The sequence below is a fragment of the Oxyura jamaicensis genome, chromosome 1, assembly GCF_011077185.1.
Source record: "Oxyura jamaicensis isolate SHBP4307 breed ruddy duck chromosome 1, BPBGC_Ojam_1.0, whole genome shotgun sequence".
NCBI lineage: Eukaryota > Metazoa > Chordata > Aves > Anseriformes > Anatidae > Oxyura > Oxyura jamaicensis.
The window spans coordinates 23,681,309-23,697,365 of NC_048893.1; the positions used below are offsets into that span (position 1 = coordinate 23,681,309).

At 38.6% G+C, this 16,057-nt stretch overlaps 1 protein-coding gene across 4 annotated transcripts in view; it reads left to right on the forward strand.

The window, feature by feature from the left end:
- The window catches only part of AASS (aminoadipate-semialdehyde synthase), a 30,924-nt gene that overhangs the window by 5,292 nt on the left and 9,575 nt on the right, over nt 1–16,057 (forward strand). For 3 of the 4 annotated variants that reach the window (XM_035315470.1, XM_035315471.1, XM_035315473.1), the window contains 12 exons: nt 968–1,046; nt 1,142–1,269; nt 1,442–1,590; nt 2,781–2,903; nt 3,055–3,166; nt 3,692–3,751; nt 3,845–3,912; nt 7,842–7,963; nt 11,696–11,825; nt 12,871–12,981; nt 14,299–14,407; nt 14,832–14,972. In XM_035315470.1, the coding sequence (XP_035171361.1) occupies nt 968–1,046; nt 1,142–1,269; nt 1,442–1,590; nt 2,781–2,903; nt 3,055–3,166; nt 3,692–3,751; nt 3,845–3,912; nt 7,842–7,963; nt 11,696–11,825; nt 12,871–12,981; nt 14,299–14,407; nt 14,832–14,972 (1,332 nt within the window). The remainder of the gene's footprint in view (nt 1–967; nt 1,047–1,141; nt 1,270–1,441; nt 1,591–2,780; nt 2,904–3,054; nt 3,167–3,691; nt 3,752–3,844; nt 3,913–7,841; nt 7,964–11,695; nt 11,826–12,870; nt 12,982–14,298; nt 14,408–14,831; nt 14,973–16,057) is intronic. The other variant, XM_035315472.1, reaches the window with a different exon arrangement.

Below are 16,057 nucleotides of genomic sequence, written 5' to 3' on the forward strand. Positions count from 1 at the left end.
AGGGTGAAATACTATATTACTTTTAATAGAACTTTTTGGCATTTGATACATCAGGTTAAATGGGTTAAGATGGGTTCATTTTGTTTGCTTGCACTTCAGGTTTTTCAATGCCATAAAAATTTTTAAGTACCCTAAACAAATGCCTTTACCATGAGATCATGCCTGACAAGGCTGCTATGCTAACTTCTTACCATGACAAATGAGTTAAGACTTACTCCTCCTGTCTCTTTTCCCACCTGTGTGATTTTTGTCTCCCTCTCTCCCCTCTGGGCTCACAAGGTGTTTTGAATCAGTCTGTTAAATTATGGGGAAAGAATTACCTTTCTAATACTTGAGGAGTTTTTATCTCTTTTTCTGTAACATTGACGTGGCTTACAAATGCCAGACTTTGGAGCTGTTGTCTAGGATGTAGGGAAAAGACACGCACTTTTGGCAACAAAGACCAGTTAACAAGCCTCCAGTTCTAACGTGAAACCATTGCCTGTGTAAATGAATGCCTTCTGGAAAAAATGATGGCTTATCTGAAAAGCCTGTGTTCTGCAGTCATGGCTATTTGGGAAAGTCATCTTCAAGTTCTTTGCCTTTAGAATAGTCTGGTTGGTGAGGAGTGGCTTCAGGGGTCTTCTCTAAAGTGAAACTGTTCCTTAGAATGGCAGCAAAACTGTCTATTGTGGCTGAGTTGAGGCCTTTCAGTTCTGCTGTTGGAAATATAAAACAGATGTTAGATTGTGGGCCAGGCATTCTGCAGGAATGAGGAATGATGTAAATTCCTTGTGCAGAGTCCAGGCAGCTTTGTTTTGGTGAGTGGGGGTATGTGTGAAACAGTATGTATGTCTCTGAAGATGTTCTCGGGCAGGACTGTCAAGCTGTGTGTGGCATTTTTGTTTTTGTTCTCACAGACCAAATGAGCAGTGTTACACTATCTCTGTGTTCTCTGCTCATTCTGAATCCTACTTCTGCTTTACAGGGCGCCCAAGAAATGTTCAATGCTCTGCCATGTGAATTTGTGGAACCACATGAGTTAAAGGAAGTTTCCCAATCCGGAGGTATGCTGTGATGATAAATGTGATTAAAAACATTAGAACTCGTTTTTCTCCAAGTATAACAGCTAATTATTATTATTATTATTATTTTTCCTCAGACCTCAGAAAAGTTTATGGGACAGTGTTAAGTCGGCACCATCATCTTGTAAGGAAGCATGATGGAATGTATGATCCAGTAGACTATGATAAACATCCAGAACTTTACACTTCTCGCTTCAACACTGATGTGAGCATCTCTTCTGTTCTTTTATGAAAGGTTTTCCATGGAGCGTTGGTAGTTAGTACTCCTTTGCATATCTGTTGACTGAGAGAGCATTCATTTAAAATATTAGACCTGGAGCTTTCAACTTCGTAAAGTACTAGATGGGAATGTCGGGCATCTGTACCTTTCTTTGCAGATTGCACCCTACACAACTTGTTTAATTAATGGCATATACTGGGAACAACATACTCCTCGCTTGTTAAGTCGACAGGATGCTCAGAAGCTGCTCATGCCCATTAGATCTGCTGCAGGTGCACCGGAGGGCTGTCCTGAGCTACCGCACAAGTAAGGCACCTTGTTTCACTAGTAGCAATTCTGCAGCATCGAGTTATAATGCTAAGCAGTTTCATGACAGTGTCTGGCAAGTGATTTTGTTTCTTATGTTCTTCTTACATGCTGCGGAAGGTCTCGTTGATCCTGCTTTTGTTCTGTGATTGGCAGTGTTGTTTTCACAGTTCAGAGTTTCTGAAAACATCACAGTAGAAACAATTAACAGGTATCTGTCTTTCTGCCAAGGGAGTTCTGCCCTTGACCCTTGTGCAGAATGCAATACAAACATTTTCTGACATCTGGGATGTGTACCTACTGCACCATTACTGCTAGAAATTTCTATGCATGAACAGAGTTTCAGAGTGGACGAGTTCTTTTTCCACTCTTGACTTGTACAAGTCAATAACTGCTTCTTACCAGCTCTAACATCTGCAGGAGGTAGCTGGAATGCTTCTCAACCCTAAATAGCTTTGAATATGGAATGTGGGGTGCAAATTCAGGGTTAGGCTCCTTTCAGTGTGAGTAGGAGCCCGCTCTTTCTTTAATAGTCCAGTCTATACTGTAATAGTTCTCTGGTAGACTGTCCTGAAGATGTATTTTGGGAGGATATGGCTCTGTGTCCTGGTAAGGAAGCAGGCCTTTGTCTCTTTGCCCACTCGTGACACATTTCTTTCTGGCACCAAACAAATAAAGAATTAAAGATTTAACATTGAGTACAGCCAGAGGTTGTGAGTTAGGCTCATGAATGCTCCACCAGTGCCAGCTGTCTGTGAACTGAAAGGAGGCAGCCATCTCGTTCGGTTTCCCCTTATAATGGTGAAGTCATTCTGGCACAGGACTGCTCACTGGTAGCTTGGGGCAATTGGTGGATGTGTGATGAATAGGAGGTGTTAGCAGCACAGGAAGTACAGAGAAAAAATGGTGAATGAGTGGATTCTTCTAGTCTTTAAGAAGTTACGGAAAAAAATCTGGATGCTGTTGATGTGAATGGAAGTTTTATGACTACAGTAGGTCCAGATTTCCTTTGCATTTCTGGAGGTCATTGTGTTGACTTCTACGTTGGTTAAGTAGGATGAAACTATATCATAATTCTTCTCATGTTTCTCTCTTTTTTTTCTCCTGTTGACTTGTGATCTGTTATACCTATGTTTGTTTGTAATTTGGATAATGCTGTGTTCTGTTCATCTTTTATTTGATTGCTTTAGACTTCTGGCAATATGTGACATTTCGGCAGACACTGGAGGATCTATAGAATTTATGACGGAGTGTACAACAATTGACAGCCCATTTTGTATGTATGATGCTGACCAGCATATTATTCATGACAGGTGGGATAGCCTTTAGTTTGTATTGCTTTCCCCTGTAATTTGTACATTGAAACATTATATTGAAAATCATGCACTGAAAACACTTTTGAAATGTGGTGCTTTTTAGGTACCATGAAGAAGTTATTTAGAAGAGCTGTGTTCTCTCTTTCAGTGTTGAAGGCTCTGGGATTCTGATGTGTTCCATTGACAATCTGCCAGCACAGCTTCCTATAGAAGCTACAGAGTACTTTGGTGATATGCTTTTCCCATATATTGAGGAGATGGTAAGATCTTATGTATGCAACAAGAAGGTGAAAGCTTGGACAGTCTGCTTGTTTGTTGCTTTTCTGGTCTCCTATATATATTTAAAAGGAATCTGCTGTAGAACATAACGGACTTTGTATTTTTAAAAACAATCTTTCTATGTCTTGAGGCAATACTTTCAAAAAACAACATGTGAACAAGATGTTAGGAACTTGGATTTCTTAGGGAAGTATCAAAAACTCTTTCTGTAGGCAGGAAAGAGTCTCTGGAAGGTAGCCTATTGCTGATGAAGCCTGCAAAAGGTATTAAAATAAATATAAAATCTGAGGGTTTTTTTGGGCATTCAACAATCACAGTAAGACTGCTGTTTGAATTCCTATCTTTTCAAAAAAGTGAAAGGACACTGATCAGGGGCAGGATAATTTTAGATCTACAAGATACTGGCATTGTTTCATGTACTTAAACGTTATTAAAAAACTTGGTATTTTACTCTGAAAGAAATATGGGAAATAAAATGATTGATTTTCAATAATTTATCTCCCTAGCTGTTATCTGAAGGCTCAGAACCTCTTGAAAACCAGAATTACTCATCTGTTGTTCGAGATGTAAGTTTTGCAGTTTGGCTGTCTGCTTGTCTTCCTGTGCTTTAAAACATATAGGTGCAAAAATCCCTCAAACTTTGTTTCATGTATTTCTAGGCAGTGATTGCATCCAATGGCTCACTGACAGCTAAGTATGAATATATCCAGAAATTGAGGGAGAGCAGGTAATGCATACTTTCTTAAAGTCCAGTTCAGGACTGTAAATAAAGTTCTCTGCATTCTATTTCACCTTTTGCATTTGTTTTATCTTCTGTTTTGGTGGGCTGCTGATATGTTGCACTGTATCTGAATGCCTTCTAGCTTGCTGATTATCTTCTTCCTTCATGCACACTGTCTAAATCATTAGCACATGTTGTTACTAACTTACACTGAAGTTAGAAAGTAGTAATTTTTCTATTCCTTATGTTTTCAAGACTTTTTTTTTTCTTTTTTTTTTTTTTTTTTAGCCAGAGGCAGCAAATAACCACATGGCAATATTTTTATGTTCTTCCTGAGCTGTATAAAATGGATGTAACATGCAGTCCTTTGAAAGGAATGGCTGAAAAGGCTGTCTAATATAGCTTGAGTCTAGTTTCTTCAAGTATTGCTCAAGCACTGTAATGCGTGGCATTGTTCTGTGGGTGGATGTATCCAGGAGCTTCTGTGAGGCTTTCTGACTTTTCATTATACTCCTTTAGCTACAGCTTTAGCTACTGCTTCATCTTGAGCGTCTCAGTAGTTATCTGCCAGTGGTAACATGAAAGAAGTAGCACTGAGTGGATTAAACTAACAGAAGTATAAATAACTGAGATATCCCTTCCCTTCCCTCTCCTCCTTGTTATTAACAAACACTATGGTTTAGCTATGAAAGATGTTAATTTGACAGTAAGTGGATACTTCTGGCTTCATATTCGTGATCAGTGCCAGCTGTAGTATGCATTGTATAAAAATTGAAATTGGTCTGACCACAAGTACTGCATGCACTAGTGGGTACTAAAAGCATAGTATGTTGACTTCTGCATACTGAACTTCTCAGATTTCCTTCGGGAATTTTAAGAAGTCTGGTTATGAATTTGTGCATGATGAATTATATATAGGTGCTTTTTCCACTCGAAGTAACATGGTGTTTGCTTCTCACAGATGACAGCCTACAGTTGTTTTTATCTTGTGATATTTAGTAGACTACCTCAAGAGGCTGTCTCAGTAACAAATTTTCTTATTCCTCACACAGCACAGTAATCTGTTTTTTTGGCTTTATCCATAATCATTTGCATGGTCTTGTGTGAACTACCCTGAGAATCTGGAGACTTCCTTCCCAAGGGTTTTTTTGTGGGTAGATTTTTGGTATTTCTGCAGACCTGTGTATTGCATGTGATGTTGTCGTTCATTGGTGTTGCTCACTTAGCTGTCAGAAAAACAAGACCTGCTAACACTACCCTCCCTTTACTTGTGAACTTGGGAAATAATGCATATGAAAGTGGGGAGTTTACTGCTTAAAGTGTAATGGTTTAGCTAAAGATAGGCTCTTGTTTAGAGCCTGCAGGAATTATGTGGCTTCTGTTATTACTCTAACAAGGTAATGCTGTGTCTAGTTTAGTACCCGAGGGCTCTATTTAGACTAATTGCTTATTCTCTTTGAATGTCCATGAACATTTCAAACTTAGGCTAGCCAGGTTACATCAGCTGGACTGTCTTGGGTGCCATCAGAATACAGGAGTAGGTTGATTTACTGAACTTTTTTCCATCCTTTCACTTTCACTTGCCTCAAACCTGCTACCAGTTCTTCATCCACAGCTGCTATGGCATGTCCCATGAACACTGTGGACATCTAAGTATCGCTGTTGTTCAGAGGCTGACGTAACTGGATTATTTAAATTTGTAGGTAGAGAGTTGGCAATTATCTGAGATGTTCTTTTTTGGGATTCTGTTCCCACTCTTGGTGGATCATTTGGCAGCTCGTGTTTGTGCCTGTTCCAGATAGACATGCTGCATTTGATCCAAGTGGTATCTAATTCCAGACAGTGGAAAAGTTTAAAATAAGTGTGGTAAGAGGGTAGGAAAAACTGCAAAATCCAGCTTTCTTTTATTTGAGAAGTCTCCCCTTTGTCAACACTGTTGCTTCAAGCTCCTGTATACCACTACTGCTTCCTTAAAATGAAGGGTGGAATGGAGCTCTTTCTTTTCCTTTGCCCAAGAAGGTGTAATTGTGGAAGATGTCCTATTAGAATTTTCAGTAGGAGAAGGAAGGTCCTAGGGTTTGTCATATGAAAGGAGATGATGGGCTTAGGAGGCCTTCTGTGAATGGATTAAATCATGATTTAACTTTTTTAAAAATACGAAATCTGTAAAACTTCTGTGAAGGTCAAAATGTAACATAACCTATAGTAATAACTTAGATAGATTAGACAGGTGATATGTTGTTATGTCCCATTCAGATTTAATGTTGAAAAGAGTTTAAAAAAAATTTAAAAACAAAAACAAAAAAACACTCTGAAAGTAGAGGAAGGGAGAAAGGGGCATCTGCAATTTTGGAGATTAATTCAAGCTTTATGAATACTCAGACACAGGAGACAGAAATGTGCTTCAGACAGATGGATGTGGTATTGCTTTAACTCTGTCTACTCAGCATAGTCTTTCAATACTATTCTTTGAGGCTTTGTGCCCCCACATACCCATATGTACTTCATGCCATGCTTTAGATCATGTAGTACTACTGTTCTTATGCACTTCAGGCGTTGCTCTGGCCAGCTGCAACACCATCCTTCATTATTTTGGTCGTTTTTGAACTGAAAAAACACAACCAAAAATTGAGTTACAGGTGCCAGGTAGAGCTCCTGAAAAGTCCGAGACGACCATTATTTAGTATAAATGTGGTTAATCCTCTTCTGAGGGCAAGAGCTCTAAGCAAAGTTTGCCATCTAGAGGTCAGGGTTCTCCCTTTAGCATATCGACAATGCAGGGTATGCCTGTGTAAACTCGTGGTAGATAAAAGGGAAATTGAGGAACTTGTGTATACACTTCTGAAGTTTATACACTTCTGAAGTTAAATCTTATCTTTGAAGGCCCTAACTATTAGTTGGAATTTGTTCTCAGGATGTGGGGTAGGAAAAACAAAACCTCAAAAAACACTGTTAATTTTGTTAAACAATAGGGCAATAAAGAGCTTCCTTTTCTTCAACAATAAAAAAGTGCTCTAATAAACACTTTTTTTACTAAACAGTTTTTAACTGCATAGTGATGAAAATATTTTAAACAAATATTTTTACAGTATTAGTTTTAACAACATAAATTTTAAGGTAAAAGGAAAACTATAGTGAGATAAAATGCATTTTCTTGCTATAATTTATGCATTTTTTGAGAGCATATTAAGTAATTGCTGATCTGTGTTATTCTGACTGGCAAAATGAAATGCAGAATCTGATGTGAACACTTTATATTGTAAGTCAACAGAAGAACTACTTACATTTATTTGAGAAAGTAGTAGAGGCATGGTTAAAACATGCTACAATGGTTTTAAACCCTCCTTTTTTTCTGCAAACGGCAGGAAAAAATATATATCCATATCTTAATTGGTGTGTGTGTGTGTATCTATATATATATTGTCTCTGTATGTTCCTACGATGGACTAATATGAACCTAGTATAACGTAAACAAAATGTGCTTTCACTAGTATGATTTTATGTAATTTAGCAGTTCCTTGATGTAAAGTAAGCAAGACAGGGACTGTAATCCCTTGACAAGTCGTGGCAGCCCAACATGACATAGACAGCTTGGTGGTCCTCAAGTGATCTGGTTACAGTCATTTGGCCATAGAGGAAAACGTAATGACAACTGAGGAAAAAATTGTTGAAAATCCAATTGGAGAAGCAGTGGAGACTGATGGAGTTGATCTTGGTTATATTAAAGGAAGGAAACTAGAAGTTATGCAGCAGGACGGTAGCAGAACTAGACAGTTATTGACCAGTTTTGGGTTAGCTAGCCACAAACTTGACTCTTGGTCTGAATAGAGCTCTTGGTTTGTAGACTTACTAAAACATACTTAATCTGTTAGCTTTAGCAGCATACAATTTATTTCTTCTGCCTGGTTTTTAATTTTCCCTGTAATACTTCCTAGGGAGTACGCCCAGATGTTGAACGTGGATAATAAGAAGAGGGTTTTAGTACTTGGATCCGGATATGTTTCCGGCCCTGTACTTGAATATCTCACTAGAGATTCCAACATTGACATCACAATTGGTATGTAAGACTTCTCTTGTTTATCACGTAAAAAAATGACTTCTGTGTATTGTATAGACTTACTCCAACCAACTAGCGTGACAGAGCCTTTCTCATATGTAATAAATGGATCTGGTTCTGAAATCTGACAAAGAAAACCTTTACTGTTACGCACTGCAGAAAAGGGTTTCATAGGTTTCTGAGAATTTTGAGTATATAATTGATTTGAAAATGACATAGCCTCATGAAATGTTCACTGTTTGCATGTGTAACCTACAGGGAAATTAGAAAGAAGTATTTTCCCTTCTAACCTGCTTTGGACTTGAGATTGGTGTTGTTGCTAGTCAGTCTCTTTTATTGTTTATCAGTTGTGTTTTCCTCCTCACACAAGAAGATTAATTTGTTTTTATAGACATCTGTATGAGTAAAGTCTCCTCTGTTGTTAAAACCAGTTTTGTGGTGGTAACCATTCTTCATGCCCTGACCCAGGTTTGTGTATTGCTCTGTTTTGGTTTTATCTGTAGCATATTTCATCTCCAAAACACTTTTCTTTATGCTCATAGATGACTTTATCCTGATTCTGCAATTTCAGAATTAAAACCCAGGCTGTATTGCCTGAAAGATACTTTGCTAGGAAGAGGTTTATTTTGAAACAACACATTTCTGTATTTTTTAAAATTGTTGCTACTTTTTTATATATACATATTTTTTCCTTCATACTACTTTCATGGTATGCTGCTTTTGTTACCCTTTGCAGTGGTAACAATAGTACTTCTAACTCCTGGGAAAAGACTTACTAGGAAGAAGAGAGGCACTCTAAGGAAGCTGTACACTTATTATTAGTCCTGCCTGATGTGGAGGACAGGGAAGGATTACAGAAATGTGCAGCATCCATCACCTTATCAGTAGGGAGGCTGCATCAAGTCCCTTCAATCCAGTAGCAGTAAGGGAAACCAGGTGAACTGGAAGATCTGATTTGCCAAGCTCGGTGCAAACATAGCAGGTGCCTCTTACCTGGGTAGCTTAAGAACGTGCAGTTTCTATAGTACACACACACACACCACCAAAAAAAAAAAAAGGCTTGGAAGGAAAGAGACACAAAGATGTTACTTAGTCTAATATTTACCAGCAGGCAGGTAGATGCAGAAAGCGTAAAATGCACCTCACAGTGCCCCATTTGGTTCCCTACTGCTAGGCTAGACCGCTTTAAATCCAAATGATCAAAGACCTTGAATAAAATCTTTAATTAGGAAACCTTGATGTAATCATCTTTTCTTGTTTTGAACTGTAGACTGCTTTGCTCAGTGCTGTTTCCTCAGCACAGGTTGATTAGTAGGGTAGGGAGAATCACCCTCTTGTAATATTTATTTCCCTTTGACTTTGGAAAGGCCATAAGGAAATAAGGCCTTAACTCAGAGGCACAGATGCTTTTAATTCTCTATAAGCCTTTGCCCCACCTGCTGCCTTCATTGCCCACTCCTTTCTCCTGGCTGTGTTCCCATTGCCTTCCTTGTGCTGGCTGCGTGGTGAGCAAGGATGGGGGACCAATTCATTTTAAGTCAGATGTAGCAAATACTGGCTGCTTTTAACCTGGATTGCTTTTTCAGTTCTACTTTCCTTATAATGGTAAGTGCTGATGGCAGTGCAAGCAAAATAATAGGAAAAGAACAAGTGGAAGCAGGAGGGAGGTGGAGACTGTTTTTTTTCCCTTTTAGTGATAATATCAGCACATGCAGGGTTGGTAGAACTAAGCCCTAGGTAAATATTGAAACCAGACAGATTGGATGTGGGCCTTTTAGTTATATTTTGCCTAAGCAAAAGCTGAACATTTTTAGCTTATTATGTTAGAAGTGGCGAATGGTGAAGTGGTGAATTGTTTTTGTTTATGCTATCAAGCTGGTTTTGGCTACAAATATGAACTCTGTTAAAAATATACTGAAACAGAGTTTTGAAAGACTTTTTTTTTTTAAAGGAGGTTTATCCGTAAGTATAGTGGTTATGTGAAACGAAGGATAGGGTGGGCTTTTCTGAACATTTCTTTTGTTTGCCTACTAAATCTCTTAGTTAACTGTGTTGAACCTACATGTATGTCAAGGCCTTAGAACTAGTGAAGGTTTTCCTTTCTCGCTTAAAGCGACCATAGCCTGAAAATGAAAAGCAAGTTGTCTTCTCTGGAGTTGTTCTCCTCCAGGACTTCTAGTCAGCTTCTTGCTTTTCAGTGAAACAGTCTATGCATTTGTGGAAATGGCTACTGCTGTCAAAAGCTGTTTAAATACTTCAGCTCTGCATTTGTATGGCTGGGTTAGAAATGTGACCATATTTCAAACCAGGAGAAAGGCATGGTGCTGTGTAATGACTTAAAATGCTTTAGGTCTCAAGATAAATTGTTGCTCTGATTGGAAATGGTTGTTTTCTGGCAAGATGCTACTAATCTAAAGCCAGTTTTGGCACACATTTTTTTTCTATTGCAATATTGCCTTTAGAGTCACCACAGCACAATATTTCATTAAATTGGTAAGTACCAGGCCCGGTTTCTATGTATTTCTGTGTGAATATCAAAACAAGAATAAAAACTCTACCTGTTTCAAGCAATTTGATTAGCCTGTTTCACTTGAGGATGTAAACCTTCAAGAAAAGGTGTTTTTGGGGGGAAGTAGTCACTCTCCCTCCCTGCACTGCTCTTCCTAATTGTACATTGCTTCCCCAGCAAATGGGTGAGCTCACATATGCCTATAGAAATTTAATATGGTTAGGGCCCTGAAGTGAGTTTCTGGCATTCTGGTTTACACTCCTACACCTTGCTACATCAAGCAGACCAGTAGATGACTCATTTAGGTAAAAGGGTCTACCCCCAAGTAAAGGTTAAGGGCTGGCATCCCTCTCAGATCAAAGTGTGAAGATCAAGTCTGTTGTCTGATTTTCCACTGAATAAATAGGGAAAAGAAGAATTGCTGCTTAGTTTTGTAATGCTGAATGTGGGATATCATTAAGTTCCTGCTTGTTACTCCTACTTTGGTTTTATCTCTTTTTTTTTTTTTTTTTTTTCAAGTTTTTCTTCTGTCTGTTCCTTTTGACTTCGGCTCCCAACTGTTTTTCCATTAATACTCTGGACATCTCCAGAGATGTAGACACGTCTGTTGAGAAGGCAGCAGCTAATCTGGACTAAAATAATAACCTACCATGTGAGGTCTTGGAAAATAAAATAAAGATGATCAGAAAAACGTAAAAACAGCTCTACTACTATGCCCATCCAGAAGTACCATACCACCATCCCATTCAGGCATATTTGTACTTTTTTTGGAGATGTCCAACCTACTTCTTCATCAGCATCAAAGCAGGGTGATGACTTCTAGTTTTGCATAAATAATTTGTGTTGACCTAGTCTGCTGATAGGAAGAAAATTGCAGTTTAAACTTAGGTTAGTTTTAAGTACACCCACAATAGTGATAATTGTGGGTGTTCTTGCTAGTAAAGAACAGTCTGGGGCTCTTTACTTCTGAGAGCAAATGTTCTTAGGTTCTTGTTCTTGAGTTACAACTGCCATGGGTTGACACTGGAAATCGATTACAATATTGACTACTTCAGAGGAAGTAAAGTGTTCTATGCTTTATTTTTCTTCAACTACTAGTGAAAAAGCATCCGTGCAACTGCTTCTCTTTGGAAAGAAGGAGGCATGTGTACAGCACAGTTATACCTGGGCATGCTTTAGACTTCTTCATATTTAGGTAACGGTGTGCTCTATTTTTACAACAGCATCTGTCATGGAGGAGCAACTTGAACAACTGACAAAAAAATTCAGCAATGTCACTTCAGTTCATATGGATGTCCTTAAGCATGAGGAAAAGCTGTCCTCTTTGGTGAAGAAACACGACCTTGTGATCAGGTCAGAATTCTGAGTAAAACACAATAGGCTCAACTCAGAGTCGTGCTGCTTCTTTCTCCTAGTTCACTGACTAAATCACCATTGTAACTGTCTAAAGGACCTTTTGTGACTGCCCTCAGTTTGCTAGACCTTTTGTTGAAGCATAGATGGCCTAATCCACTTTTATTCTTTCTTAATGCCCAAGAACTGGGGTCATACTTGTATATGTAAATAGTTGTAACTGGCCACTGCCTTCTTGTGTAGAGAGGTGTCAGGGATAGACTTTGAAAGGGACTTTGATTGCAGTATCTCTTTTTAAGTGTTCACCAGTTACTTGAATGACTTAGTAAGAGGGGCCAGTTGTGTCTACCAGCTTATGTGTGCCTAAGATCAAGATTGTATGTTTTCAGGAGAAGAAAAAATTATGACTTAATGGTGATTTCTCCTGAATATCCAGTTAAGAAAGATCTCTTTCCAGTTATTGAAATGGGAGGAAGTGACCTTGCCATTTTGTCCTTTTTGCAGTGGGAGTCATGAGTGTTGTATCTTTTCCAAATAGAGCATGCTTTTCGCAAAGTACATCAGCAGGATTGTTGTAATGCAAGGGTTCTCAAGGATGGTTTTATAGTTTTGTATCTTCTAAACTTTAGTTTATACAACTATATACTTTACACAAAGTTTAACAAACTTTAGTTTATATAACTATAGTTTTGTATCTTCTAAACTATCTTCAGCATGCCTATTTAGAAGATGGTCTTGAAAGAGGTCTATGTTTTTTTGTTCTGTGTTTTTCCCTCCAAGGAAAAATATGACAGAAATGCTGTCTAGAGAATGACTCCCATATTGTTTTGCACCCTGTTCTGAGTGCATCTGACAGTGTTCCTCTGGTAGCATGAGTGGCATTTCACTTGTGTAGGTATGAAACAACCTCGAGCAAGGCAGGTGTGATGGTTTCATTTAGTTGAGCTTTTCTGTAAGCACACAAAACCATCAGTGAGAGTCTTTTCAGTGACAGCATAAGTAACGGATTGGATTTTGATATTGTGTAATTCTCTTTCACTTGTAGTTTGCTGCCTTACTCAGCACATCCTTTGGTTGCTAAGAAATGTATTAACAACAAAGTGAACTTGGTAACAGCAAGCTACTTAACACCTGCTATGAAAGAACTCCAGAAGAGGTAGGTGTGAGAGTCTCTCTCTGGTATTGCTTCCTTCTTTGGTGCATATTTGATGTGAACATTCTGTAGTATTTTACATCTGCAACCCTTATCTTTAATTAGTGTTTCCTGCATTCTGTCTCTTTCCCTTTCTTTAAACGAGGACCAGGTAATTTTCCCCAAAGTTGCACACAGAGACTGTAGCAGAACAGTGTGAAGAGTGTGTGCTGCAACCTGCTCAGGCTACTGCTCTGACAACTGGAGTGTACTGTTCTGCATGCCCCAGCTTATTTCATGTTAATGTGCCTTGCCATCCCCCCTCAAACTTGTTTAGATGTTTGAAGGAGAAGCTGGGCTGTCCTGCTCTACCAGTGGCAGAAACCTTAATTGTCATCCTTCATCTTCCCCTTACGAAAACTCATTCTTGGCTTATTGTATATTAGTCTTAAACTGGTTACAGTTCTAACAACTCTAATGTTTCTGTTGTCTACTTATTTTATATAATTTAAAGTTGTTTTTGGCCTGTGGCTTCATTTAGGTGATTCTCTAAGTCGCAGTACTAGAATCTCTGGAGTCTATTCAAATGAGTGAGATAGGAATCTGACTTTCAGTGTCTCTGAAAATGATAAAATGGAGAAAGCTAGACGGTAAAGAACCAGGAGGGCAGGAATGAGAGAGGCTTATGAATTTCTCCTCCCCATATTGCTGTGATATCAAGAGGTCATACTGCTTTTGCCAAAACAAAAACCCTAAAACAAAAAGCAAACCCCCAAAACAGAAGAAATCCCCTTTTTATTAAAAAAAAAAAAAAAATTGTTTTATAATTTTTTTTTTTTTTTAATAAACTTTTATTTTAAAATAAATCACCCTCATTTGTGGTGATATGAGCTGCTTCGGAGCCTTAGGCAATTGTTTTTATAAAAAAAAAAAAAAAATGCTTACAACTTGAGAAAGAAGACCTTTCAATCTCTCTCCCTCTGTAGGATCCATTATGTGCTATTATGACCAACCCTATTTTGTCTTCTACATTACTGCCTTCCTGCATCAAAGCAATGTCCAGGACAACATAGAATACAGAGTAGTATGTAGAAATTTATTTTTTCACCAGCCCATAGGTGTTGCATCAAAGTAAGAGAAATCAAGGCTACATTGACTTTTAGGACAATTGTATCCTTGGGGTTTTAACATCTGCTTTTGTTTTTTCCCCACAAACTGCAGACAGACTGCAGAATTTACTGTGTTGGGGAAAGTTTGCTGGGCCTCCCTTGGACAGATTTCATGAACAAAAGGCCTGTAATAATGAATATTCTGACGCTTCTCCATTTCTGCTATTTTTAGTGTAGAAGCTGCTGGTATTACAGTTATCAGTGAAGTGGGCTTGGATCCTGGTCTTGACCATATGTTGGCAATGGAATGTATTGACAAGGCAAAAGAAGTTGGTGCCACGGTAAGGTTGTCAGGCTGTGTGTGGTTCTTCCAGGACTTTATTAGTAAAGCCATTCCTTTAACACCAGCCAGCTTTTGGGCACGTCACAGATGTGTAATGTGTTCTGGACACCTTATTTTTTTCTGATGCTGGGAATTTGGTGCCAACTAAACCAACTGGTGAGAGTCCATCACCTAAGATGGTTTTGCCCCAGTGTATGTTTTGGTTTCTTTTCCTTTATCGATGGTGCTTACGTTGTGACAGATTGATGCAGTTGTTAAGTGAAGTTTTGTTTTCCTCATTGGAGGTCTTCTGATTTGGCGTGTTTGGGGAGTGGTGTCATCAGGGAGTTTAAGAAATAACAGGGATTCTGCAGGGTAGCTCTGTACTGTTTCCATCTCGTGTCTGTCATCCATTCATTGTTTCTTGTGGACAAATCTAACAGGTTGTATCCTACACTTCTTTCTGTGGTGGCCTACCAGCTCCAGAGCACTCTGACAATCCTCTGAGGTACAAGTTCAGTTGGAGCCCACAAGGAGTCTTGCTGAATACAGTTCAGTCTGCTACATATTTAAAAAATGGAGAGGTGAAGTAGTCCTAATATTTCCATTTAAAGACCAAGAAGGTGATATTGGGCTTTGTGCATTTGGCTTTTAAGCCTAAGTATCATGGTACCTTCGAGTATCATGGTGCCTGGCTGCTGCCAGCTTTTAAGTCTTACTGTATGGAATCTGATTGCAAAGGAGAAATGTGCTAATGACTAAGGCACTAACTTGAGGTTAATGTTCTGGGTTCAGCTTCCATCAACTTGCATGTATTGCTTTTGCTGCTTAATTGCCCTGTGTCTGGCTCTTTGAAACAAAAATGAATGTGCATCCTACTTGCTTGTTTTTCTAGTCACGTTTGCAAACCAAACAGTGTCATTCTGTACTTGAACAGTGCTTAGCAGAATTCCTGAATTCTTTTTCCTTTGGTGCAGTGTGTAATACTAACTGGCTTTTGTGGAAGTGAACGTAGCTTTCTAACAAAGTTTATATACAAGCTCTGGTCTGCTGTTTGTGCAGAATACAGGAGAGTAGATCTAACCCAGCAAATGTCATTACATCTGTTTTATGGAAGGATTGTAACTAATTTCTGCAAAGCTATTGCAAGCTATTGTCACATTTCTGCTTTCCACTCCTATTTGATCAGTACTACTCACTCAGAGTAGTTACTGAGCAGGGACTCTTCAAATGTCAAGGAGACTATCTTGTGTAACTACCCTAAAGTTTAGCTAATTGCCTAAACCTTTCAATCTGCAAAACCGAGAAATCTTTTGATATGCTTTGTCCTGACATTTTGGTGCTCTAGTGTTCTTATTGCAGTAAGAAAAAATAGAAATTCAGGACTTGTGCGTTGGATCTTTACTTAAAAAGCATCAACACTTAGTTGTAAGTTTCAAATGAAAGAGTCTCTTGGAGAATGTGAAAATGTTTCTTCTTTAATTCTGACCTGGTCTCACCTGTTGCTAGGAAAAAATAGATTATGCATGTGAATGATTCATTATGAGAGCACTTATTGGTAAATTGTGCAATTTTTCCTTCTTGCCACTAAATCTGCAGCTGTCTTTGACTGTTGTGTAGGATTCTTCCACACAAGTGTCTTGCTTCGCAAACACAGTAAGTTCTTAGG